The 25,547-nt window shown below is 38.3% G+C and overlaps 1 protein-coding gene and 1 pseudogene across 2 annotated transcripts in view; one reads left to right on the forward strand and one right to left on the reverse strand.

Moving 5' to 3' along the window:
* The window catches only part of KIF27 (kinesin family member 27), a 102,683-nt gene extending 89,169 nt beyond the window's left edge, over nucleotides 1-13,514 (reverse strand). For both annotated transcript variants that reach the window (XM_037851148.1, XM_037851147.1), the window contains exons 1-3: nucleotides 13,394-13,514; nucleotides 7,744-8,128; nucleotides 2,122-2,322 (exon numbers count right to left, since the gene is read on the reverse strand). In XM_037851148.1, the coding sequence (XP_037707076.1) occupies nucleotides 2,122-2,322; nucleotides 7,744-8,041 (499 nt within the window). In that variant the 5' untranslated portion in view covers nucleotides 8,042-8,128; nucleotides 13,394-13,514. The remainder of the gene's footprint in view (nucleotides 1-2,121; nucleotides 2,323-7,743; nucleotides 8,129-13,393) is intronic.
* A 5,533-nt stretch (nucleotides 13,515-19,047) lies between these two features.
* LOC119505539 lies at nucleotides 19,048-19,931 on the forward strand (annotated as a pseudogene).
* The last annotated feature ends 5,616 nt before the right edge of the window (nucleotides 19,932-25,547 follow it).

The following is a 25,547-nucleotide window of genomic DNA, read 5'->3' on the forward strand; positions in this document are numbered from 1 at the left end:
TGTATGTTTGTTTTCTTTTTAACTTTTTTTTTTTCATACAGTTGATTTAGAAAAGAAGGGAAAGTTATAAAAAAAAAAAAAAAAGAAAAACAAGGAAAAAAAAAAAAAGATGTAGTGCCCCCTTGAGGAGCCTGTGGAGAATGCAGGGGTATTCGCCTACCCCACCTCCATGGTTGCTAACATGACCCCAGACATAGGGGACTGGTGGTTTGATGGGTTGAGCCCACTACCATAAGTTTTACCCTTGGGAAGACGGTTGCTGCAAAGGAGAGGCTAGGCCTCCCTATAACTGTGCCTAAGAGTCTCCTCCTGAATGCCTCTTTGTTGCTCAGATGTGGCCCCCTCTCTCTGGCTAAGCCAACTGGAAAGGTGAAATCACTGCCCTCCCCCCTACGTGGGATCAGACACCCAGGGGTGTGAATCTCCCTGGCAACGTGGAATATGACTCCCGGGGAGGAATGTAGACACGGCATCGTGGGACGGAGAACATCTTCTTGACCAAAAGGGGGATGTGAAAGGAAATGAAATAAGCTTCAGTGGCAGAGAGATTCCAAAACGAGCCGAGAGATCACTCTGCTGGGCACTCTTACGCACACTTTAGACAACCCTTTTTAGGTTCTAAAGAATTGGGGTAGCTGGTGGTGGATACCTGAAACTATCAAACTACAACCCAGAACCCATGAATCTCGAAGACAGTTGTATAAAAATGTAGCTTATGAGGGGTGACAATGGGATTGGGAAAGCCATAAGGACCAAACTCCACTTTGTCTAGTTTATGGATGGATGTGTAGAAAAGTAGGGGAAGGAAACAAACAGACAAAGGTACCCAGTGTTCTTTTTTACTTCAATTGCTCTTTTTCACTCTAATTATTATTCTTGTTATTTTTGTGTGTGTGCTAATGAAGGTGTCAGGGATTGATTTAGGTGATGAATGTACAACTATGTAATGGTACTGTAAACAATCGAAAGTACAATTTGTTTTGTATGACTGAGTGGTATGTGAATATATCTCAATAAAATGATGATTAAAAAAAAAAAATAATAATGGAAACCTGGAAACAATCTAAACGTACAACAATGGGATATTAGGTACACAAAATATTGTAACAAATCCATAAGACAAGTTATCTTATGAACAGAAGTCATGCTTTTGAAAAATATTTAATGCTCACAATATAAATATATAGTTAAAAAATAAAGGTTAAAAAATAAGATGCACAACCAAATATGGGATTGCAAGTAAATTTTTTTTAAATTACATTATGTGTGCACAGAAAACAAAAAAAGAAACCTAGAAGGAAACACACCAAAAAGAGAAGTTGCTGTTTCTAGGTTCCGGGATTAAAGACGATCTTAAACTTTCTTCCTCATACTTTTCTACATTTTCCAATTATTCTATGATGAACATATTACTTTTTGAAGCAGAAAAACAGAAAATGTTATTCTTTAAAATTCTTGCATTTTGGCCTTCCCATTCTAACTTCTTCCTATTTCCCAACAAACGGGTTTTAATTAAGGAGGTAAACAGGCAGCTAGCACAGAAAATCAGACCTTGAGAAGCACAACAAAGGACAGGTAAAAGCCAATATGAAGAAGAAAAACCAAACATTCTAAATAGAAGAAGAAGACTAAGAAGATGAAGAAGACGAAGAAGATGACGAAGAAGACGGCGAAGAAGAAGGAAGAAGAAGAAGAAGACGAAGAAGAAGAAATAGCTGTGAACAAAGAGGAAGAGTACTGGGTGAACTAAAGTTAATGAATAACAGAGAAGCCCCCCCCCCCAATCTCCCGGTAGTGTTGGGAGAAAAAAAAAAGTACAAAAACAAATTTAGCCTACATTTCAGTCTCACCTAAGTCAGACCTGAGGTGGGCAATTATAGGGAATACATGTCTTGAATTACAAATGAATAACTTCATCTTACCAATCACAGTCTAACTTCTACTTTTTTTTACCTGGGTGAAGCAACTGATATTGGCAATCAATAAACTATTCAATTTAAAAGTAAAAACAAATTAATTTGTTTCTAAGTCTATTTTTAAATATTCCTTGCAAACATCCAAAAGTGAAATTAAATCATATCCATTTGCTAATGAAGGCTATAAATTCAGTAGGCTACTTACCTGTGTTTCCTTTTTCATCTTCTCGGATGTGAAGATCCTTCAATGATGTCTCCAATTCTAGAAGATCTCTTAGCTCTTCTTTGTATACTTCTATATAGGACACTTTTATATTATAGTCAATGTTAGAATTTTCAGAGATGTTTTGAAATATTTCTTGGATAGCTCGAGGAATGATACCCTTTTGACCGTCCACAACTGAAGCTGAAGATTTAGAAAAGAAAAGCACACCAGAAACTTAAAATATAAGTAAAACTGCAACCCAAAATTTACAGAATTAAATTTATAAAATTACAAAATTTAATAAATTCATTTTTACTTTCTTCTACTTATGAATTTTTAAAAGCCACGATAAATCCATTGGTTAAACCTTTAATGTGCATGTCCTTATTCAAAATTCATTCATGCCTTCATTCAACAAATATTTATTTGGCACCTATTATGTACCAGGCACTATTCCAGGAACCTGGGAACCATCAGTGAACAAAACAAGGGAAAAAATTCCTGCCTTTGTGGGATTTTATTGAGGAGAGACAGACAATAAGCAAGAAAGAAAATTGCAACTCAACAACAAAAAGACAGGCAACCCAGTTAAAAATGGGCAAAGGACTTCAATAGACATTTCTCCAAAGAAAATATGCAAATGGCCAAGAAGCACAAGAAAAAAAGCTCAAATCACTGGCCGTTAAGGAAATGCCAGTCAAAACCACAATGAGACACCACTTCACACCCACTAGGATAGCCGTTATTTAAAAAACAGAAAGTTAACAAGTGTTGATGAGGATGTGGAGAAATTGGAACTCTTGTGTACTGCTGTGGAAAGGTAAAATAGTACAGCTGCTGTGAAAAACAGCTTGGCAATTCCTCCAAAGGAATTACCATATGACCTGGCAATTCCACTTTTAGGTATATACCCCAAAGAAAGTAAAGCAGGGACTCAAACAGATACTTGAACCCCAATGTTCATAGCAGCACTATCCACAATAAACAGAAGACGGAAACAACCCAAATGTTCACTGAAAGATGAATGGATAAACAAAATGTGGTATAACCATAAAGAGCAGAACTGGAGACAGTGAGTCACAGATGACATCTTCCAAGATTCTGCTGCAAAGGGAAGCAGAGAGGTGAGATGGTAGATGGTAGGGGAAGAGGGTGAAGAAAAAGCTATTAATTGCTTTAAGATACAGTAAGTGCTGATTTATCCAACATTCTCTCAACTATTTATACTATTAATACTAAAATACTACTGATAATTACATCATTACAATCAAACACTGTAACTATGTTCACAATGATTATCACTGTTTAAAATACCATGTGGGCAAAGATTTAAAATTTGATAATGCCCAGTTTTCTCAAGGATATGTACTGGTCCTCCAGCACACTGTGACAAAGTAAATCTGTGCAGCCTTTCTTTGCATTAACAGTAGCAAAATTTCAGAGTGCTCAGCCTTTAACTCAGATATATTCGTAAAGAAATACATATACACATACCCAGAGATGTTATGTAAAGATCAATAGCAATTACTTGTAATTATGAAAGAATTCCAAAGAACTTAATAAATCCATCAGCAGGGGAATAGGTAGTTAAAAGTATACCATGCACCTGCTGTTAAGCAGTTATCTAAGATCTATGATGTAAAAAAGAAATAGCAGAGCAAATCTCATTTGGGTAAAAGAAAAGATACATATCTACGCAACGAATAATTTTGAAAAAATATACAAGGAACTTAACTGTGGTTACCACTATCAAGTTAGAATAAGGAGAGATAAGAAAGGGAAACATGACTTATAATAGTAATATTTAGTTTTTTACCTTCAGAAATAATTTTTAAATATACAGTTTTTAAAAACTAAATATATATATGTATATACATATATATACTGTATGGAATTCAAAGAAGCAGAATACAAAGAAGCTTACAATCAAATGACCAAACAAACAAAAACTTAAATGATATTTATAAAATAGTTTAATACAAAAATAAAAGATTTCATAAGAAAATATATTATTGAAAGCTCCAGGACAGCACCAGAGCCAAAGTAGCACCACTGAAGTTCAAAGCAGGTAGGTGTAGTAGAAACATCCACCTTAATATAAGAGAGAAACCTATGCAGGGTGGCACTTCGTTCCATAAACAGGCCATGCCTTCTTATAAATACTTTGCATTTCACAATTCACGAATTCCCTGTTCCTTCAATACAAGATCCAAGGAGGTGGCCCTCAGCTCATAAATAATCATTCTACACAAAAGGCTGCCCTTGCCCAAATCCACCTCCCAAACCCCACCCCCCGGGAATTCACTGGTATCCCCACTACTAGTGGGAAAACTACAATAAAAAATATTTGAGCTTTCAGACAACAAGTAGTTGCTGAAGCAGAAAAAGCTGCAAAAAGCATGAACGGACACTATTAAATAAGACCAACCTATTTCATAGTCCTTTGCATGAAAACATCTTTCTCTTTAGTTCATTTCGTTATGAACTGGACGGGATCCCAATCGCTGGAGGGCAGCTCATTTATGTTAGCAAGAATCCTTTTTTAAAAATCCTTGTATCTTATTTCTTTACCCTTAGCTGAGAGTATCTGTCCTGAGATTTCCGGGTGGGGTGGATAGGTACAGGTAACTTAGGGTAGGAAGGAATAAGAAAGTGACAGGGAGCAAGCCAGACTCCGATGGTGACAGAGGATGTGTGCAGAGGTGAGGAAGGGCCACGGTTCTGCCTGGGCCAAGACCTCAGTCCAGGAATGAGGAAGGGACCATCTCTGAGTGTGTCCTCCTCCAGCACAGCCTAAGCCCTCGGCTTTCGCAACCCAGAACACAGATGAGGCCAGCAACATTATGAAGGAACATTTACGTATATCCCCACCTGGTTTCAAAAAGGTGTTAAACATGAATGAACCCTGAAGACATAATGCTGAGCAAAATAAGCCAGGCACAAAAAGAGAAATATTGTATGTTACCACTAATATGAACAATGTGAAAAATGTAAAATAAATGGTTTATATCATAGAATGTAGGGACCTAGAGATAAACAGCAAATAGTGAAGGGCGAATGATAATCTAATAAAAACAGATAAGTTATGGAGGGTAAATTTAATGTTCTGGGAATGGTCAGGAACGGCTATGGTTTGTTAATTTCTGGGGGGTATGGTAGGAACAAGTTCGCAGAAATGTAGCTATTTTAGGTCATTTGTTTTTATTATTCCTTTGTTTTGGTTCTGTTTGAATTTTTTTTTTAATTTTTTGATAAAGTTAAAAAAACAATGAATGAATGGAGAAAAAGCAAATGAATAATGGGGGGAGGAAGGGAATGGAATGTTTGGGATGTTCTTTTTTATTCTAATTTTTATTTTCTTTTTTGGAGTAATGAAAATGTTCAAAGATTGATTGTGGTGATCAGTGCACAACTATGAACAACTGATTACACACTTTGAAGGATTGTATGTTATGTGAATATACCTCAATAAAATTGCATTAAAAAAAGGTGCTAAAACAGCTTTACAAAATACATAGATCAAATGTAAACATGGAGGAACAAACTAAGACTTAACATTAAATATTCTGGAGGCCTGTTTAAAAATCTGCCCATCATTTTTAGCAATTTTCTATGGAAAATATATTCCTAATAACAAAAAGATGAAACTTAAAAACAACTTGTTTTCAAGTTGAAGACTACCAATGTTTAGCTTTCTAGCAACAAAAGTCAATCCTCTAATTTAAATCATCCTGAAAATCTGAATCTCTATTAATTTGGGCTGCCTTTAATCTAAATTAAGATGCAGGACTGCCACCTTGTGACAAATAAAGGAAACTGTAGTTTTTTTCCAGTACAAGAGAGAAAGTGAAGATTCCTTTTTCAGAGGTCCCAGGAGTTAGCAAATAGCAATGCCTAAACCATTTCAAATTATATGAGCATTCTAGGCTGACCAGAAATAGCTTGTTTGTTCCCCACAACAGATAAAAAGCAGAATAATACAAAAAACTGATTTATCAAAGAGCTGAATTTCAAATATTTCTAATAAAGCTTGATTATGTATTCTGGTAACCTATGTACCACATTTTCAATTTTAGGCTTATATTCCTGAAATAAGACTATTTCAAAGGGAACCTTGTAAAGTATTATACCTCAACAGTCAACATTTAGCTATTATTTGCTATTTAGAAGGTAGACAATCACTTCTCAGTCTTTTGGCTAAGATTGAGAGTAAAAGACAAATTTAGATTTTAGAAAAGGTTATGTCTTAAAAGTCTGAGTAAATCCAAGGTCCTGAAAGCAGAAAAATAAATATTTAAACAAGTATCACATTGAAAAATAAGAGATTTTCATTCTGCCATTGTGCTCAGCATGGTACCCTAGACACAGACGATGCTTAATAAATATCTATTTGGAGAAAAAAAAACATTATTGGCATTGTTAGTAATTAAACAGTTGATGACTGACCTAGAATTGGTGTCCTACAGAGGCAGTCTCGGAAATCAAAATAATCACGAATTTTATTAATATACCAAGAAATGTGACTCAACACAACGAAGTATAACTTTTCACCTTTCAGATGGCACGAAAGTATTTTGAATTTCTAATATCCAGTAACAGTGAAGATCTGAGCAAATGGCTTTCGATATTGGTGGCAGGAATATAAATTAATACAGTCTTTTTGGAGAGTAATACTTCAGAATCACTCCACATTTTAAATGTGCATACCTTGGACTCAACAACTTCTAAGAATCTATTCCATAGAAATACTAACACATGGATGCAAGATTAAATGCACAAAAGCTACAAACCTCGAGAAAAACCCCAATTTGTAGTAGGAAAACTTTGAAGTTTTTTTTATAGTGGCACCCTAAAATAATCTAGTATCTGTAATCACCTAATCCAACAGAACAGTGATTTTTTAAAATTGGGGTACATTAGACACTTAATGCCCCTCCATTTAACCTTCGGAATAAGGGCTTCCTCAAAGCATACACAGCCACTCTCCAATGACCCCCTCAAGAAAACTTGGCTTTCAATCCAGGCCCCATCACTATCTGCCTAATTGAACAATTCCTTCATATCTCCATGACTGGAACTCCTCACTTATAAATGAAGGATGGCAATTTCCAAGGTTCTTTCCAGCTCTTAAAGAAATCCTGTGAGTCTACCATTTATGAACTAAAATTACAAGCAGAAGTTATATACCAAAATGTTCAGAATTTAAAATAGAAATCTGGCTAGAATATGAACAAAAAGAGACACTTTAAACTACACAATAAATTTTTCCTGCTGTATCTAAATCCTGATAGCAGGACTCTTAATATTAACAACTGGATTGTTAAAGGATGCAAAATCTCATCACATTAATGCATTCCTCTCTTCAAAAAAACAAAGAGCTGAACACTGTTAAAAAAAAAAGTTTCTTCTTTCCTTAAGCAAATAAAATCATAAATTGAATCATTTAATGAAACTTCAATATTTAAAAACAAATCTTTCAAAGATGATTCTATGATCACATTTGATTTTCCTGTTCATTCATTAATTTAATCAATTTGTGGAGCATCTACCATGTGTCAGGTATTGTCATATTTTAACTTCTTTCTAGTGTCTCAAATAAAAGTCAGAGAGTATGAGACTTACCAACAAGGCCTCCTCCAATGGTGTATGTCTTCCCAGATCCAGTTTGTCCATAGGCAAAAACTGTGGCGTTATAGCCCTCCATGAGTGACAGCACTAGTGGTTTTATACACATATTATAAACTTCATCTTGAGTAGAATTTTTGCCAAAAACAAAATCAAAAGTAAAGACTCTGTCTCTCCCAATGATAACCTGCTGGGTGTTTGGAATAACTCTCACACAAACTTGATGATTATGAAGAACTTCTTTGCAAAGCAGAGGTCTAATCCTTACAGCAACTTTTACTGGTATTTCTTCCATGGCAGCTTAGATTTTACTAAACAGATTTTCTTCTTAATATTCAGTATCTAGTGTGAGAAACATCCATCTTTTGTAAGATCTGGACTCCTGTACATCAAAATAAAGACAAATTTGAACTATCAACTCCTCTATCCTAATAAATTAAATCATCTTCTGAAGCAAAGTCAATTGGAGCAGGTTTTGATTCAACATAAAATAGTTACCAAGAGTAAATCTGTATTCTAGTAAGCACAACATCAATTTACAGATGAAACAATATGATGTCCTTGGATTTACTTCAAAATAATCCAGGGGGTGGAGGCCATGAGTCGGTAAATGTTGAAACTAGGTGATAAGTACACGGGATTCCATCATGCCATTCTTTCTATAGTGGTAATATGTTTCCCAGTTCATTACTCTAAATATGGAACTATTAGGGAGTCAGAAAGTTAAGATAAAGAAATAATTGGGGGAAATGTACACATGTGTTACCAACAAACCCTTCTGTGGATGATTATAGGGTATGTGAATATATCTCAATAAAACCATACTTAAAAAAGCAAACACTTATTCTGGATTTTATAGCTATGTTATAGAAAAATAACATCTCCTCTCTATTGAAAGTACTAGAAATAAATTAATGGGGATAGTTTTAAAGATATCTATAAGTGAATTTAAATATAAAACTGAATTTTTATTCAAAAATAATCAAAACTACTACTTTTTCCACAAAAATAACTATGTTGTACTTATTTCTGAAGACCGTTAGTGGAATAAATACACCAAAAACTAAATTGGTATCTACACTTAAAACGAACAATCTGAAAATTAATAAAACAATTCCATTCACAATAGTATCAATAAGAATAAAAAATTTAGCAATAAATTTAACAAAAGAAGTGTAGAACTTACACTCTGAAAAGTATAAAATATTTTTGAAAGAAATTAAAGAATATCTAAGTAAACTGAAAAACATCCCACGTTCATGGGACTTAATATTGTTAAGATGGTGGTAATCTCCAAATTTATCTACAGATTCAATGCAACCCTATCAAAATTCCAGCTGATTTCTTCAAAGAAATTTACAACGTGATCTAAAAATTCATACGGAAACTCAAGGGACACAAAATAGCCAAAACAGTATTGAAAAAGAAGAACAGAATTGGAGGACTCACACTTTTCTGATTTCAAAACTTACTACAAAGCAACAGTAATCAAGACAGTGTGGTACTGGCACAAAGTACTAGCATAGAAAGATCGATGGAATAGAATTAAGAATAGAATACAGAAATAAACTCCGACATGTATAGGAAATTGATTTTCACAAGGTGCCATTCTAACGGGAAAGAATAGTCTGTTCAAAAAATGGTACTGGGACAACTGGATATCCACATCCAGAGGAATGAAGTTGGACTCCTATCTCACATCACACACAAAATTAATTCAAATAGATCACAAACCTAAATTAAAAGCTAAAACTATAAAACTCTTAAAAGAAAACACAAGGGTTAACCTTCATGACCTTAGACAAGGTCATAGTTTCTTAGATATGACACCAGAGGCACAAGCAATAAGAGAATAAATAGGTAAATTGGATTTCACCAAAATTAAAAACTTATGTGCCTCAAAGGACATTATTAAGAAAGTGAAAAGACAACTTACAGAATATGAGAAAATAGATACAAATCATGTATCTGATAGGGATTTAATATCCAGAATATAAAATAAATCCTGCAACTCAACACCAAAAAGACAAACAATCCAATTAAAAAGGACTTGAATAGACACTTCTCAAAGAAGATATATAAATAGTCAATAAGTACATGAAAAAATGCTCAGTATCATTAGCCATCAGGGAAATGCAAATCAAACTACCATAAGATGCCACTTCACACCCACTAGGATGGCTATAAAAAAAAAAAAAAAAAAGACAGATAATAGCAAGCGTTATCAAGGATGGGCAGTGCGGGTAGCTGAACTTGTGCCTCGACTTACCAGGCCTGGGCCAGGGGACTTGATATCACCCCCTGGGGAGGGTAGTAGGTACGGGCGTGAGTGCCCTCTGCAGCCCCCCCGAGCCTGAGGAGCGAGGTCAAGGCAGCTCCCTTTTCCTCACCCAAAATGCCACTGGCAGGGGAGGCTTGCCGGAGGAAACCGCCTTTCTCCCAACTGCCCTTTCCCCACTTCCTTATCTTACCCACATACTCCCTGGTGCCAAGGCCACTCCTGCCACCGCCAGCGCGCATGCACCGTGGCCAAAACAACCCCCGCCCGCTGCAATGGCTCCTGCGTCCTCTCAGAACCAATCCTAGCCCCTCTCCCTTCAATATTGCCATTTTAGGCTACTTCACCTCCTTTCCAGCCCTGCCCCTCTTACCAGCCTATATAACCTGTAATCACCCCTGAATAAATCTCTTTGGCGCATACTCCTACTGGATGAAGAGTGTTTTTGTCCTTATCGCCGCCCTCCATACCTTGCACGCCTCTCGCCGAGGACCTTGGCCACGTCCTCCGCCTCGCCCTCGCCTCCGGGAAAGAGCCCCCGCCGCCGGTACCCTTTAAGCAGCCCCGAGAGCTGAGGGCTCGGCTACCGGCCGCCACTCCCCCAGAAGCAGTAACCCCGACCGCAGGCAGAAACTGGAACTCTCATATAATGCTGATAGGAACGTACAACGGTACAGCTGCTTTGGAAAACAGTCTGGTAGTTCCTCAGAAAGTTAAACATTTCATTCAGCAATTCTGTTTCTAGGTATATACCCAAAAGAAATTAAAACATATGTTCAACAAAAACTTCTACAGTGTTTGTGGCAGCAGGATGCAAAATAACCAAAAAGTAGAAACAACCTGAATGTCCATCAACTGATGAATGGATTCACAAAAGGTGATGTATCTATTCAATGGGATAGTATTCCACAATAAAAAGGAAGTATTTATACACGCTACAACATGTACAAACCTTGAAAACATAATTCAAAGTGAAAGAAGCCAGTTACAGAAGGCCACATATTGTATGATTCCATTTATATGAAATGCCCAGAATAGAAAAATCTAGAAAGACAGAGAGTAGACTAATGGATACCTAAGGCTGGGGGGTGGGCAGGGAGGGAGAAGGGATTTGGGGAGGCATAGCTAAAGGGTGCAGGGTTTCTTTCGGGGGTAATGAAAATGTTCCAAAAGTAATTGTGGTTGATGGCTGCACAACTCTGAATATACTAAAAACCACTGAAGCATATACTTTAAATGGGTGAATTAGTTGGGAATGTGAATTATGTCTCAATAAAGTTTCTACCAAAAAAAGCACAAAAAAGTAAAATCAAAGAGAAAAATATTTTTTAACAATCTAACAAAACTAAATTGGTAGGCAAAATTTAAAAATGAAAAACCATCCATATTATTCGTTTTACAAACCTTGAATAACTTACTGGGTGCTAAGCAAACTGAATACAATCCTTGGCCTCTTAAAACTTACGTCTTGGTGGGATAAAGTTTATACTATAAGAAAGCGAACACAACAAAGAAGTAATTTATGATAATGTTGGGGTGGGGTGGCTCTTTTCAGAAGGTGAGTCTTGAAAGCTATCATTAAGTAACTCAGCAAACTACTGAACTTAAAGTAACATTTTAAGCACTACTTACTATGGAAATGTCAATGCTGACTTATTTAACATCCACTAGCTTTTAAAAACCCCTTCAGCAATATTTTGCATTTCTAATTCTGTTCGTGGATAGTCTGAAGAGTACCACAATAACAAAAAGCATTTACATCACTATTTAAGAGCCCACTGAGAGTAAAAAAAATATAACAGCTCCCTTGGTCTGTAAAATCCCAAAACAGAGTCAACAAATTATCTTCAATGGCCAAAACACAGAAAGACACCTAACCTAGGCAGTTTTCATCATTTTAATAAAAGTCTGCACTGAAAAAAATAAATATTCATATGGTAAATCTCTTCTTGGATGCTAAAGGATTGTACAATCATTTGGTCCTTGGAAACTTTTCCAAAGAAACTGCAAGGATGCTCTATGAATTGATTCTTCCAAATGTCTCTTAACACCTACGTTTGATGTTTTTATCAGACACATTTGTTTCTTTTTTTCATGCAATAACATTAAAACAAAAGCCATGGTCTATGTTAAACCAAACCAAATTGCTTCCAATGAAATTGCTAACAAAAGGTTCCAAGTGTAATTGGGATATTTTCACTTTCTTGGTTTTTTACAATGGAAGTATCTATGAAGAATGTGGCTATAAAATAAAAATTCACCTATTGTAACCATTAAAAAATGTTAATAAAGGCCATAAACATAGGGCTTGTAAAAAATTCAGTTTACAAGAATTTACATTTTTCAAAAAGAAAATAATCCATTGCACTTATACATCTTCAGATTCCGATCAATTACAGTCATCAGAAGTGTATTATGTCACCAATAAATGTGTGTGAAAAGTGAAATCTGCATGGCTCATAATGTTCAGGCATACTTTATGGATTTTTGAAATCTGAGTTAAGGAAAGATAAAAATATAATCACTGATGCCATGTGATTAATCAGGAACGAGTGTCTCCAAACACATTTGCCATCCTGTGCCCCTGGTTTTTCAGAAGTAGGTCGTCTAACAATTGTGATGTGTTAATAATTAATAGTTTCATAAGAAACTTCTCATCAGATGGATAGTGGATCCAACTGATCTCAGAAAAGACCCCCAATACATAAAGAACTAGAGGGAGAAGATTAGGGAATAGAAAGGAGGGAAAAACGTAACAAAGATTCACAAAACTGGAGAGGGCAGTAAATGAATCTAAAAGGTGTTGCAAAGAAAAGAAAGGAATGTGGGCACACTTTCTCTTTCTCAATTATCCCGACCTCTGAAGGAGGGAGCTTTCACACTTCTTAGCGCTTAGAATGCACCAGTTTCAACATCTACGTTGGAAAATGGAGGCCTGAGAGAAAACGAAACTCTCAGACATGGTGGGCCCTCGCGTGCCACTTCATATATCCCGCCATTAGAAGTATAAATACGGGAAACGCACAGAACCGACTCAGTGGGGCTCAGTCCGGCGTTTGTCAATCCCCATTCCCCAGGCTCTTCCACATAAAGCAGGACAGGACCCAACTTCCCTCCGGAAGGGGCGCTCTGCACCCGCCGTCGCCGAGTCCCAGCCCCGACCCCGAGCCCCCCGGGCGCCCTCCTCGGCCTCTCCGCGCCCCAACCGCCCCGGGAGCGCACCCTGCGGCCGCCCCCAAACCCGGGCCTGCGCCTCTCCAGCGCCACGGACCGAAGGACGGGCCAGGGGCAGCGGCTACGGGTGAGGGCGCCCACCCCGCTCCGCCTGGCCCGCCCGGCCCGGCCCGGCCTGCCCCGCAACGCACTCACCGGCTCGGGAAAGCCCCGGTCTCCGGCGGCGAGCGCAGGACTCCTCGACTTCGCCCTGCGGCACTGCCGCCCGCACCTTTTGTTGCCGTCGGTTCTCCCGGCAACCGGCGAAGCCCGCCGCCCAGGTACGCCCTCTTCCGGCGGCCGAGCCCGGCCCCGCCCTGTTCCTCCCCCCTCGGGCCCCGCCCCGACTCCTCCCCGGCCCCGCCCCGCTAGGGCGGAGCCGAGGCCGCATCCCCGCCTCTATACAAATCAAAGCTGTGACCCGCCAACTGGATTGTGCGGATCTCAGAATCCAGATCACCAAGTAGGTATCCGCGGGTCAGTTAAATGAATGTGAGAAAGATTCCACATTGCGTTTTAATATTTTGGCAACCAATGTACTGTTTTTTTAAATTGAGGTTAAATTCATATAACATAAAATTAACCATTTTAAAGTGCACAATTTGGTGCCGTTTACATTCAGTGTTGGGCAACCACCACTTCTATCTACTTTGAAAACATTTTCAACACCCTGAACGGAAACCCTGCACCCATTAAGCCCTCAGTCCTCATAGCCCCCTCCCCCTAACCTCTGGCAATCACTAATCTGCTTTCTGTCTCTAAGGATTTGCCTATTCTGGGCATTTAATATAAATGGAATCATATAATATGTGACCTTTTGTGTCTGGCTTCTTTCCCTTAATGTTTTCAAAATCATCCATGTTGTAGCATGTATCAAGACTTTATTCCTTTTCATGGCTGAATAATATTCCATTGTATGGATATACCATATTTTGATTGTCCATTCAATTGTTGGTGGACATTTGGGTTGTTTCCATCTTTTGGCTATTGTGAACAATGCTGCTATGAACATTCTGTGCAAGTATTTGAGCACCATTTTCAATTCTTTTGGGCATATACCTAGGAGTAGAATTTTGGGGTCATATTGTAATTCTATGCTTAACTTTCCCAATTTAGTTCTAAATGCACCAGTGCATGCTGGTTTTAGAAGCACAATCTAAGCATTTTCAAAAAACCTTTCTTCTCTCATGGAACTAGAGTATGTGTGTGGGGGGGAAGCTGCATACTTATTAAATTGAATTGTTTTGAACTTAAAAATTTGCAAGAGGTGACTTTGTTAATTATTGCATTTTTAAAACTCAAAAAAAAAAAAAAAAACACCACATACATTGTGACTGTAAATTGATAAGTCAGACTGGCCAGGTTGGCAAAAAACTCAGTAAATAATAGTAAGAATTTAAGTTTGCGGATACAAAGAAAGGCTCAGCAGCGGGTGTGAAAAGTCCACACATTTGGGAAGGAGGCCAGCAAATGCCTAACTGGATTGGAGTGGGACATTTCCCATTGCCACAGAATTTGGTTCCTGACTCCAAAATTGAAGAGAAGGGGTTACTTCAATTCTTCACATTGTAAACAAAGTGCCAGTTATTGGGGCCAGACACTACCACCAAGGGTGTGTACAGCACAGTAAAGAAAATTCCATCCCAACTCCAACCTATGTCCCATTAAAGTCTTTATAAGAGGAGCTTGGGGTGGCAGGGGAGAGAATCAAGGGGTCTCAGACTTTCTGGGTTGGGGAGTAGAAGGTTCACAAGTAAGAAGCTTCCCTCATAAAGTCCAGTCAAAGGAGGTTCTGAGAGTGAACTGTAGAACCAGGGATAGCAGCAAAAGGAGGATACTGCCTCCTAGTTGGACACCCACTATAGGAAGAGACATGCTGATGGACTTCTATGCCTCTCTAGTCTGGAGAGACATGATTGAATGGCAGGGCAGAGGGGGCACTGGAGTGGAATAGCCTGCATACCCACCATCTGGCAGGGCAAGGTACATGTGATTTTCTCATGGTCCAAATGGACCTATTGGAAGGTACACAATTAGAGTCCCATGAGGACTGTCTTGAGGGTTTCTTCCGGGAAGAGGTGCCCAGCAGCAAGAGGCAGTGGGGTGAACTGCCAATGAAAGGAGCTGGATTTGGAGCTAATAGAAGACACTGAGCCAGAGCTGAATCCCTCACTTGAGGAAACTGTGCCTTGCAGGTCCTCTGAAGAACTCCACATACACCCCTGGGGAGAGCCAGCTTTTGGACGCCTGCCCCACAGAGGACATCAGCGGGCAGTCAGTTTTAGAAGAGAAGCCACAACCAACATTAGATTATAGCTGGACCCAACTAAGTAAAGAAATATTGCCTTTTCCCCCTAAAACTTCCTTCCCACCCTCATTCCCAGAGGAACTAGATCCAGAAAAGGCCAGGAATTGGAAAGCAAACAACAGATCACCCCCCTTCTCCAACTTTAAGATCCTTTACTGTTAGTATAATGTTTGGTGACCTTTCCTGTCATATCTTGAGCAGAGAGAAGAGTGACCTTATACTTACAAAGGTGAGGTTTCTGTGCCATCCTCTTTTCTTTGGCTCCTTAATTTATTGTAGAGAGGAATAGTTTTATTAACAAAATATAGAGTGTGGATTTCATCCATCTAGGTCAGGTGGATTTAATTGGCCCCATGTCAAACTGGGCAAACACAATCTCCACCGTAGCTACAATCTTCCACAGTCATGAGAATCTTGGGAGTCCATGAAAGATTCATCATTGCAACCCTGGAAAACAGGCCTTGGACACTGACTTTCAAATTTGACCATGAGCCACAATAAGAAATACATCTGACCATCATGACCCAAATTATATGTATACAAAAAACAAGTTTCAAAATATATACCCTTACTAAGTACAATAAATAATGATATCTATTCCATTTTAATTTTTTAAATGCTGATCACAACCTTATAAATTGATATCCTGACCCACTAATAGATTGCAGTGTACAGTTTGAAATATTTGGGTCTACAGGTAAGAATCTGGATGATAATGGATCAAAGATGACATTTTTATCTATTAAATAGCATTATATATGTATTGTACTTGCTATTGCATAACAAATTATTCTAAAGGTTCAGTGGCTTAAAACGATTCACATTTTTTATCTCATGGTTTCTGAGGGTCAGAAATCTGGGCACAGCCTAGCTGGGTCCTCTGCTTCAAGGTCTCTCATGAGGCTGCAACAAGGTGTTGGTCCAGATCCTCTCACAAGGTTACAGCCAGGGCTGTGGTCATCTCAGAGTTAAACTGGAGCAGAAATTGCTTTCAAGCTCACTTAGTGGTTGTTGGCAGGATTCAGTTCCTTCAGGGTTGTTGGACTGAGGAATTCATTCCTTGCTGGCTGCTGACCAGAGGCTACCCTTAGTTCCTTTGACAGATGACCTTCTCCATCAGATCAAGCACTTCCAAGAAGAGCCAGGGGAAGAACACCAGCAAGACAGAAGTCAGAGTCTTTGATAACCTAATCACATAAGTGACATCCCATCACTTTTGCCATATTCTATTCATTAGAAGCAAGTCACTAGGTCCAGCCCACACCCCAGGGGAGATTACACAAAGCTGTGAACACCAGGAGGCAGGGATCATTGGGAGCCATATCAGAAGCTGCCTTTTACACATATAAAACACCACAGTAAATACTTCCAAACCAAAGAAAGGGAAAGATAACCATATGCATTTACCAAAACCATGCCTTTTCTTCCTGGGCACACAGCTGGACTACATTTCCCAGCCTCCCTTGTGGTTGGTTATGGCCATGGGTCTGAATTCTCGCCAGTAGAATGTAAACAGATATGACCTGCACCATTTACTTCCAGGCCTGACTCACAAAAAGTTCACACACAACCTCCATTTCTATCAGCTGGATGTTGATGCACCCATCGCTGTACCCCTCCCTCCCTGAAAGACCCCATCACCCACCCTGAACCCCTAAGAACTGTCACATGAGCAAGAAATAAAATTCTATTGTGTTGCAGAGTTTATATATATATATATATATATATATATATATAGGGTTAGGGTAACAATAGGCTACAATGCTAGGATAACTAGCATTCCCCTAACTAATGCAGTAGTAAATGAATTAAGGAAAACCATTGAGGATTACTACTCTTACAGAACTTAAGTCAAATTGGGTCCCATGGGTACCTCAAACTAAATATGTCTAAAATCGAGTTACACTTCTGCTCCTAACACTTTTCCTATTCCTTTTTCTCTGTCTCCCAGATGGTGGTACCATCACCTTCTTAGCTATCCATTCTAAAGAATGGAGGTCACTCTATTTCTTCTATCCCTCACCCCATCCACCACTCTAATCCGAAATTTTGCTGATTTTATGTCTAAATATTTCCTGTGTCTGTCACTTCAACTCCTTCTTTTTCTATCTCTAGGTCAAGGTCTCACACTCACTCACCTAGATTACACAACAGCCTACCAGTTGATCTCCCTGTCTCCAATCTTGCCCTCACAAATCCATCCTCTTCATCTGCTAGAGTGATCTAAGTAGGGCATAAATCAAACCATGTCTCTCTTCTGCTTAAAGCTTTTCTGTAATGACATGTAGAACATTTATTCTTTAGCAGCTGGAATGAGAAATCCACTTACAGACAGCAACAATTGTCCTGAGAACATGCTTTGCTAGCCTACACCCACGTGGAAGATAAGCCTCCAGGTCCTTCATTTGATTTGGTTAGTACTCAGACTTCAGAAAAGGAATGGTATTGCTCGTATGAGACCAGGAGAGGAGTGATTGGAGCGCTCTTGAGAAAAAGTGAGGCAGTTGGGGTAAGGGGAGGGTGTTGAGAGAACGTTGAAGGGGGTGGAGGGCTAATAAGAATAAGGGAATTTAAGGGAGAATGGAACTAGCTAGTAAGGATCCTTAGGTTGCATGCAATGAGGTGTGTAATGTGAACCACTTCCTCTCTCTCCCCTGCAAAATCTTCAGTAAGGTCTACACAGATAACTGATGCACTTGTGACAGAGGATTCTTTGGAGAAACTTAAAGATACGAATATGCCATTCCCGAGTTCAGTCTGGGGCTGGACAACACCAGAGATTGAGGATGTGGACCCAGATGGCAGAGGATTAGAAATTGGATTGCATGTCTATGATATTGTACTTCACGAAGGAACAAAGTAATGCAAATTAAAATGATAAACCTTTTATTTTCACCTTTCAAGTTGGCAACAATTTGCCTAATGTAATCCTGGCAAGCATTCAGCAAGACAGAAATTTTGATACATAATCCCACTTCTTGTCATCTCTGGAAAGAAAACAGAGATATGGACCAAAGATCACTTACTAGGGTATTCATTACAACATTGTTTGTAATAGAAAAAACTTGGAACTTACACCTATGTTCAATGAAATGGGACTGATGAATTAACAATGGTACGTTATAAAAGAAAATATTATATGGTCTTTGAAACTCATGTTTTACAAAAATTTAGTATATGAAAATGCTTACAAATTAAGGATACAAAATTTCTCACCTGAAAATTTGGGTTACAAATAGTCCTACCTTGTAGGTTGTTGTGGTATTTAAAATGAGGAAATACATGTAAATCACACAGAACAGTCAGTGTCCAAAAATTAGGTAGTTAATATGATGATGATAATTTTCCCAATTGTGTTCAGGGAAGAAATACAGATAAAAATACACAAGACAGGGTGCAGCTAGTTTGCATGGGTGAGTGGGAGGTGGCAGGCCCCAGACTCGGGCCTTTTCTACTGACCTTTCCAGCGTGACACTTCCAGTCATGAACCGGTTTGCCGCCGCCGAAAACCCGTAGCAATGAGAATCTCGACAAAATCGATCTGTCTTTGGATGATATAATCAAATTGAATCGAAAGGAAGGAAAAAAGCAGAATTCTCCAAGACTAAATAGAAGTCTCCAACAAAGTGGGATCTGGCAATTCAGGATGAGAATACGATGGGGAATCCAACAGAATTCTGGTTTTGGTAAGAATAGTGTGAGCCATAGAGGAGAAGTCATGCCTGGAAAGAGATGTCCTATGGGGTTATCACTGGCCTTGCAGCTAGGAAAGCAACAGGAATTCGAAAAGGAATTAGTCCTATGAATAGACCAGCTCTAAGTGGCAAGAATATAGAGCGATATTTTCCAGTGTTAAAAAGGAAGGCAAACTTCCTGAGACAAAGTGAAGTGCGGAGGAAACCAGTTGCTGTTCTCAAGATACCTAACCAGTTAAACAGACAAAATAACATTCCAGCCAATTTTACCAGAAGAGGAAATAAATTAAGCCATCAGAAAAACACGAGTCAGGCAACTTTTCTTTTCAGAAGAGGCCTGAAGTTTCAGGCCCAGTTGAACACAGAACAACTGCTACATGATGGAGGAGCAAAGAGAACTCGTCAATGGCGGACTTCCATCACAAATGGAGGGATTTTAACTGTATCCATCGACAATCCTGGAGCAATGCAGTCCTCAGTAACTCATTTTTCTGTACCCTCATCATTCTTGGCAAAGTGAGAGTAATCTGATACAAGGAAAGTTCCTAAAGGTGTACCCCTACAATTTGACATAAATAGTGTTGGAAAACAGACAGGGATGACTTGGAATGAGTGATTTGGGATTCTGAAGGAACAAAGAGCCACTCTCACATTCAACAAAGGAGGAAACTGCTTTGTAACCATGGGATAGATCCCATGTCAAAGGAACTTTTGAGTAACGACTCTATTTGAAAAGTTGAATTGCTTGAGGAGTTTGTCATAGAAATTCAAGAAAATATTCACAAGGCTAAATAACTCTTTGTTTTTATTTTTGAAGTTTTTTTAAAACATGTATAAAATAATGCCCTGAAAGAATAACAGGGTAGATATACCTATTTGTTCTTAAGTTTTCATGGTTGGCTCAGCAGAACAATCCTCTATTTGACTTCTTTGGTTCCTCATGCAGCAGAAGAAAGACAAAGAAATTATTTTTATGATATTGGTATTTAGTATCTCATCTCCTTTGCCTATTTTTTAGACTTCTCCATGGTAAAACTTGGTCTTTGGAAATATGAGTAGGACCCTTTGTTGCTTTAACTTATACTTTAATAGTGTTGATGTAATAAGTGCATTTCCCTTTTCCTCAGTAGAAATGTTTAAAAAAATTCATTAGAATTCCAGTTTGGGGTTTTAAGATTTATGAGAATATCTGTAATTCTTTTTTTTTTTTCCTCCACAGATTGTGTTAGGTTAATCCCCCAGAATGGTAAATCTTAAGTGAAAACTTTTAATAAGAAATGTGGCTCTAGGCATTAGTCTCAGTTTAAGATGTTGGTGTTCAAACACTGTAAATGCATGTTTACAAAGGTATCTGATAGGGCCTTGTAGAAGGTCCAATGTAAAAAACTCACAGTTTGTGTTTAGTAAATGAATAAAGCATGAGAGGAAGTAGCTGGTTGAAGAACAGGTAGCTGAGTGAAAAACTTCAAACCCCAGGTCATAGGTATTCTGTTTGGATATAATGTAGTCTTGGGTCTAGTGGCCACAAAGAATTTTTCGAATGATATTTTAAAGAACTATAATTATTAAAATGGATTGAATCCCATAGGTATTTTGGTAGTAAAATTAATAACCATAAAGTCCTAGACTTTCTTCTTATCCAAAAAGTTGATTTTATAAGCTTTTAAGCTTGCTAAATTAAGCAGTATACAACTCCAAAAACAAAGAAAAAAATGCAAAAGTGATAAGAGTGTTGCATTATAACCTTGCTTTCTACCTCTCACCTTTATTTAATTTATGGTATAAAGTTCAGGCATTTGTGGGGTGAAAATAATTTGTTTTTTTCCCTCTTCTGGGGTGGCACGAGGAGTTTTCTGTTATGCCAAGATCTAAGAGTCTTCAGATAGTTGTATACTGTAAGTTACATTAGTACTTATGGTATACTATAAGTTGCAGTAGTACTTAGAGCATACTGTAAGTTACATTATGGTATAATGCCAAAATGCAGCAAAATACTCCAGCTACAAGTTATAATTTTGGTCAATATGAAGCTTGACCTTTTGGTTTTCTGTAACATTAAAACCTCTAAACAGGTATTATTTTCTCTAGAGTATAATATTAGTGTTTACTTTTCCTGTTAAAAAATTACTTTAAAAAAATACACAAGACAGTAAAAATAGTCAACACAATTTGCCAAAAATAATAGTGGTCATTTCTGGGTGGTGGGGTTACAGGTTATTTTTATAGGTAAATCAACTAGGGTCTTGGTTCCAATGAACAGAAAACAACTCTGGCTTATGAGCAAAATAAAAACACAACAAAACAAAAACAAAACTGGACTTTGTTGAAAGGTGTATCATTAGGGTGCTTTCTGCTATAAGTAACAGAAAACTCAAACTCAAATTAGTTTAAATAAGACAATACATTTCAGTTTATATAACTTGAAGTGAAATGTGAAAAAAAAATCTCTTAGGATAAAATAGGATAAATTCCTATATATTTATTGATCTATTGCGAGGGGGGGAGCGGAGTTTAATCTGTTAGGCTGATCAATTTATTCCTGTATCAATACTTACTGTTTAGTTACTATAACTTTCTGGTATATTTGCTGTCTCACAGAGCAAGCCCATCCTTGTTATTCTATTTCTAAATTTTCTTGGCTATTCTTGGCATTTCTCTTCCAGAAAATCTTATAAATCAGCTTGACAATTTCCATAAGAATATTCCATTGAGATTTCTTATTGGGATTGCATTTAAATTTTTCTTGATTTACAAATGCATTATTTTTATAACCAGAAAGGACAAAGTTTAAGAAATAAGACCCTCAATATTTCTTCATCATAAAGTCCAATCTTTCTGACATGGCATTCAAGACCATCCATAATCTACTTTCTGGCTACCTTTGCAGACACATCTCTACTATGTCTTGCCTCACATTTATTGCTCCAGCTTCAACAGAGTCCATATTTTACATATCTTTATGTCCCCATTGTTGATCTTAAGTTCATCATGAGATTCAATAAACGTTTATTTTAAAAAAAATCAAAAACAGAAAATAAGTATCTTAGTTTGCCAAGCTGCTATGACAAATACCACACACTGGCTGGCTTAATAGGAACTTATTGTCCATGGTTTCTGAGGCTAGAAGTCCAACATCAAGGTGTCAACAAGACCTGCTTTCTTCTGAAAACCTGTAGTGTTCTGGTGCTGGCTTCCTTGGGATTCCTTGGCTTGCATCTCTGCCTTCTGTCACATGGCAAGCTCTCTCTCCTTGGGTCTACTCTTCGATTTCACAGACTTCTGGCTTCTGGTTCCTCCCTGTGGCTTTCTCTTTAAAAGGCCCCCCAAAATATGGACTAAGACCCAGCCTGCTACAGTTGGCCACACCTTAACTAATAATGAAGTCTTCAGAAGATCCTATTTACAAATGGATTCACACCCACAGGAACGTGGATTAAGATTAAGAACATGTCCTTTGAAGGGATACATAATTCATTCTACCACAAGGAACTTGCTCAAGGCTAAATACTTGGAAAGTGGAAGAAGCAAGACTAAAATCTATGTCTGTCAGATGACAAAGTCAACATTGCTTCCCAAACACTAAGTTATAAGCTTTCTACATAATGCATCTAATTTTTACTTTCTAGCTGATTTTCTAAAATCAAGAATCCAAACAAGATACACACATAGCATTTGGCTGATATGTGACTTAATTATATTTTAATCAATAACTGTTACTTCCATCTTTTTAATACCATTTATCTGTTGAAGAAACTGTGGCATTGTCCTATAGAATTTCTCACATTCTGGATTTGGTTGATTGCACCCTTGGTTTGATATCATTTAACTTGTTCCTCTATTTCCTGCATTTCCTGTAAACTAGTAGTTAGATTAAGATTCTTGACTAGATTCCAGTTCAGTTTTTCTGGCAAGAATAATTCATAGATGGGGCTGTGTACTTCCTATTGCAACATACCAGGATACACATAATACCTGGATTTCCCGCTTTCAGTGATATTCAGATTATTGGTGAGTTAAGGTCTTTCCAGTTTAATCAATTCATTTAAAAGTTTCCCACCAACATTTTCCCTAATGGTTCTAACAGTCATTGATAATCATTTCCCAGATCCATTATTTCATTTGGGGTTATAAAATGGTAATTTGCTAATCCTAATATTTTGTTTGCATTCATTAGTATCAGGAATTGTTCTATAAAGATAAGCTTTCCTTCCATCAGGTTACTCTGAAATGTAGTTAGTACAGAAATGACAGGATAAATGCTTGATTCTTTCCATTTATTTAACAATTTTGACAATAATGAATTGGTCCCTACCACCATCCAAAGTCAACAAGTGGGTTTTCTTTTTTTCAAGTGTGTGTGGGGGTGTGGGATTATGAACTCAGGGATTTCTGTATTTTTTTATTGCTTTCCAAATACCATTTTCAATTCTCAAAGTAAGTATTCCCAGTCTTCTCATTAAATGCCACTGTAACCTACTGTTTATTTTCATTTTAACCCAGATTTCATTAAGGTTATTGAGCTTTAATAATTTAATTCCATTCCGTTAACCAAAGAATACTGATTAATTGATATACCAACTACCCTTAGTCTATCCTGAGAATGGTGAAATGGGAATGGTGAAGGAAGGGCGAGAATTATTAGGTTTTTCTCCAGAAAGGAAATTGGATTAATTCTTTCCTTAGACCAATTCAGAATACAGCTGTTCAAGTTTGCTAATGCTGCCAGAATGCAAAACACTAGAAATGGATTGGCTTTTATAAAAGGGGGTCTATTTGATTACACAGTTACAGTCTTAAGGCGATAAAGTGTCCAAGGTAAGAGGGTACCTTCACTGAAGGATGGCCAATGGCGTCCGGAAAACCTCTGTTAGCTGAGAAGGCATGTGGCTGGCATCTGCTATGGAGTTCTGGTTTCAAAATGGCTTTCTCCCGGGACGTTCCTATCTAGGCTTCAGCTTCTCTCCAAAATATCACTCTCAGTTGCTCTTGTGGAATTTGTCCTCTCTTAGCTTCTCTGGAGCAAAAGTCTGCTTTCAAAGGCCATCTCCAAAATGTCTCTGTAAGCTTCACCTCCTCTCTCAGCTTCTGTGCATTCTTCAAAGTGTCCCTCTTGGCTGTAGCAAGCTCGCTCCTTCTGTCTGAGCTTATATAGGGCTCCAGTGAACTAATCAAGGCCCATGCTGAATGGGCAGGGCCACGTCTCCATGGAAATTATCTAATCAGAGTTATCACCTACAGCTGGGTAGATCACATCTCCATGGAAACACTCAATCAAAGACAATCTAATCAACAGTAATAACATCTGCCCCCACAAGATTACATCAAAGAACATGGCATTTTGGGGGACATAATACATCCAAACCGGCACAATAGCCTTACTTTTTCCCTAGCTCTTCTTCAGCAGTTCCTGACTTGAAATAATCTCCACCTGCTAAAAATTCTGAACATACAAAGGTGTAGAAGACAAGGTATTTTTGGCTGCCTACCATTCCTCATCATTTCTATTAGGAGACCTCCTCTTTTTCTTCCAAGAACTAACCCTGCTATACCTGTAGTTTGTCATTGCTCTCAGGCCATAGTGGTGGGCCTGGGACCGAAGCCAGGCACATCAGTCAAACCCCAGAATTTTGTTTGAGCAATTGGCAAATACTTGCTTTCTGTTAGCTAGAATCACCAGCTGTAAGAGTGATTGTTACCAACAGAGCAAAAAGAAATAAGAAGAAGATGGCAGACTGGTGAGCTGTATGTTTTAGTTACTCCTCCAGGAAAGTAGGTAAAAAGCCAGGAACTGCGTGGACTGGACACCACAGAGCAATCTGTCTTTGGGCATACTTCATACAACACTCATGAAAACGTGGAACTGCTGAGATCAGCGAAATCTGTAAGTTTTTGCGGCCAGGGGACCCGCGCCCCTCCCTGCCAGGCTCAGTCCCGGGGGAGGAGGGGCTGTCAGCTCCAGGAAGGAGAAGGGAGAATTGCAGTGGCTGCTCTTATCGGAAACTCATTCTACTGATTCAAACTCCAACCATAGATAGACTGAGGCCAGACACCAGAGACTCTGAGAGCAGCCAGCCCAGCAGAGAGGAGACAGGCATAGAAAAAAAACAACACGAAAAACTCCAAAATAAAAGCAGAGGATTTTTGGAGTTCTGGTGAACACAGAAAGGGGAAGGGCGGAGATCAGGCCTTGAGGCGCATATGCAAATCCCGAAGCAAGGCTGATCTCTCTGCCCTGGGCACCTTTCCTTAATGGCCCTGGTTGCTTTGTCTATTAGCATTTCAATAACCCATTAGATCTCTGAGGAGG

The sequence above is a fragment of the Choloepus didactylus genome, chromosome 10 (genome assembly GCF_015220235.1).
Source record: "Choloepus didactylus isolate mChoDid1 chromosome 10, mChoDid1.pri, whole genome shotgun sequence".
Classification (NCBI taxonomy): Eukaryota; Metazoa; Chordata; class Mammalia; order Pilosa; family Megalonychidae; genus Choloepus; species Choloepus didactylus.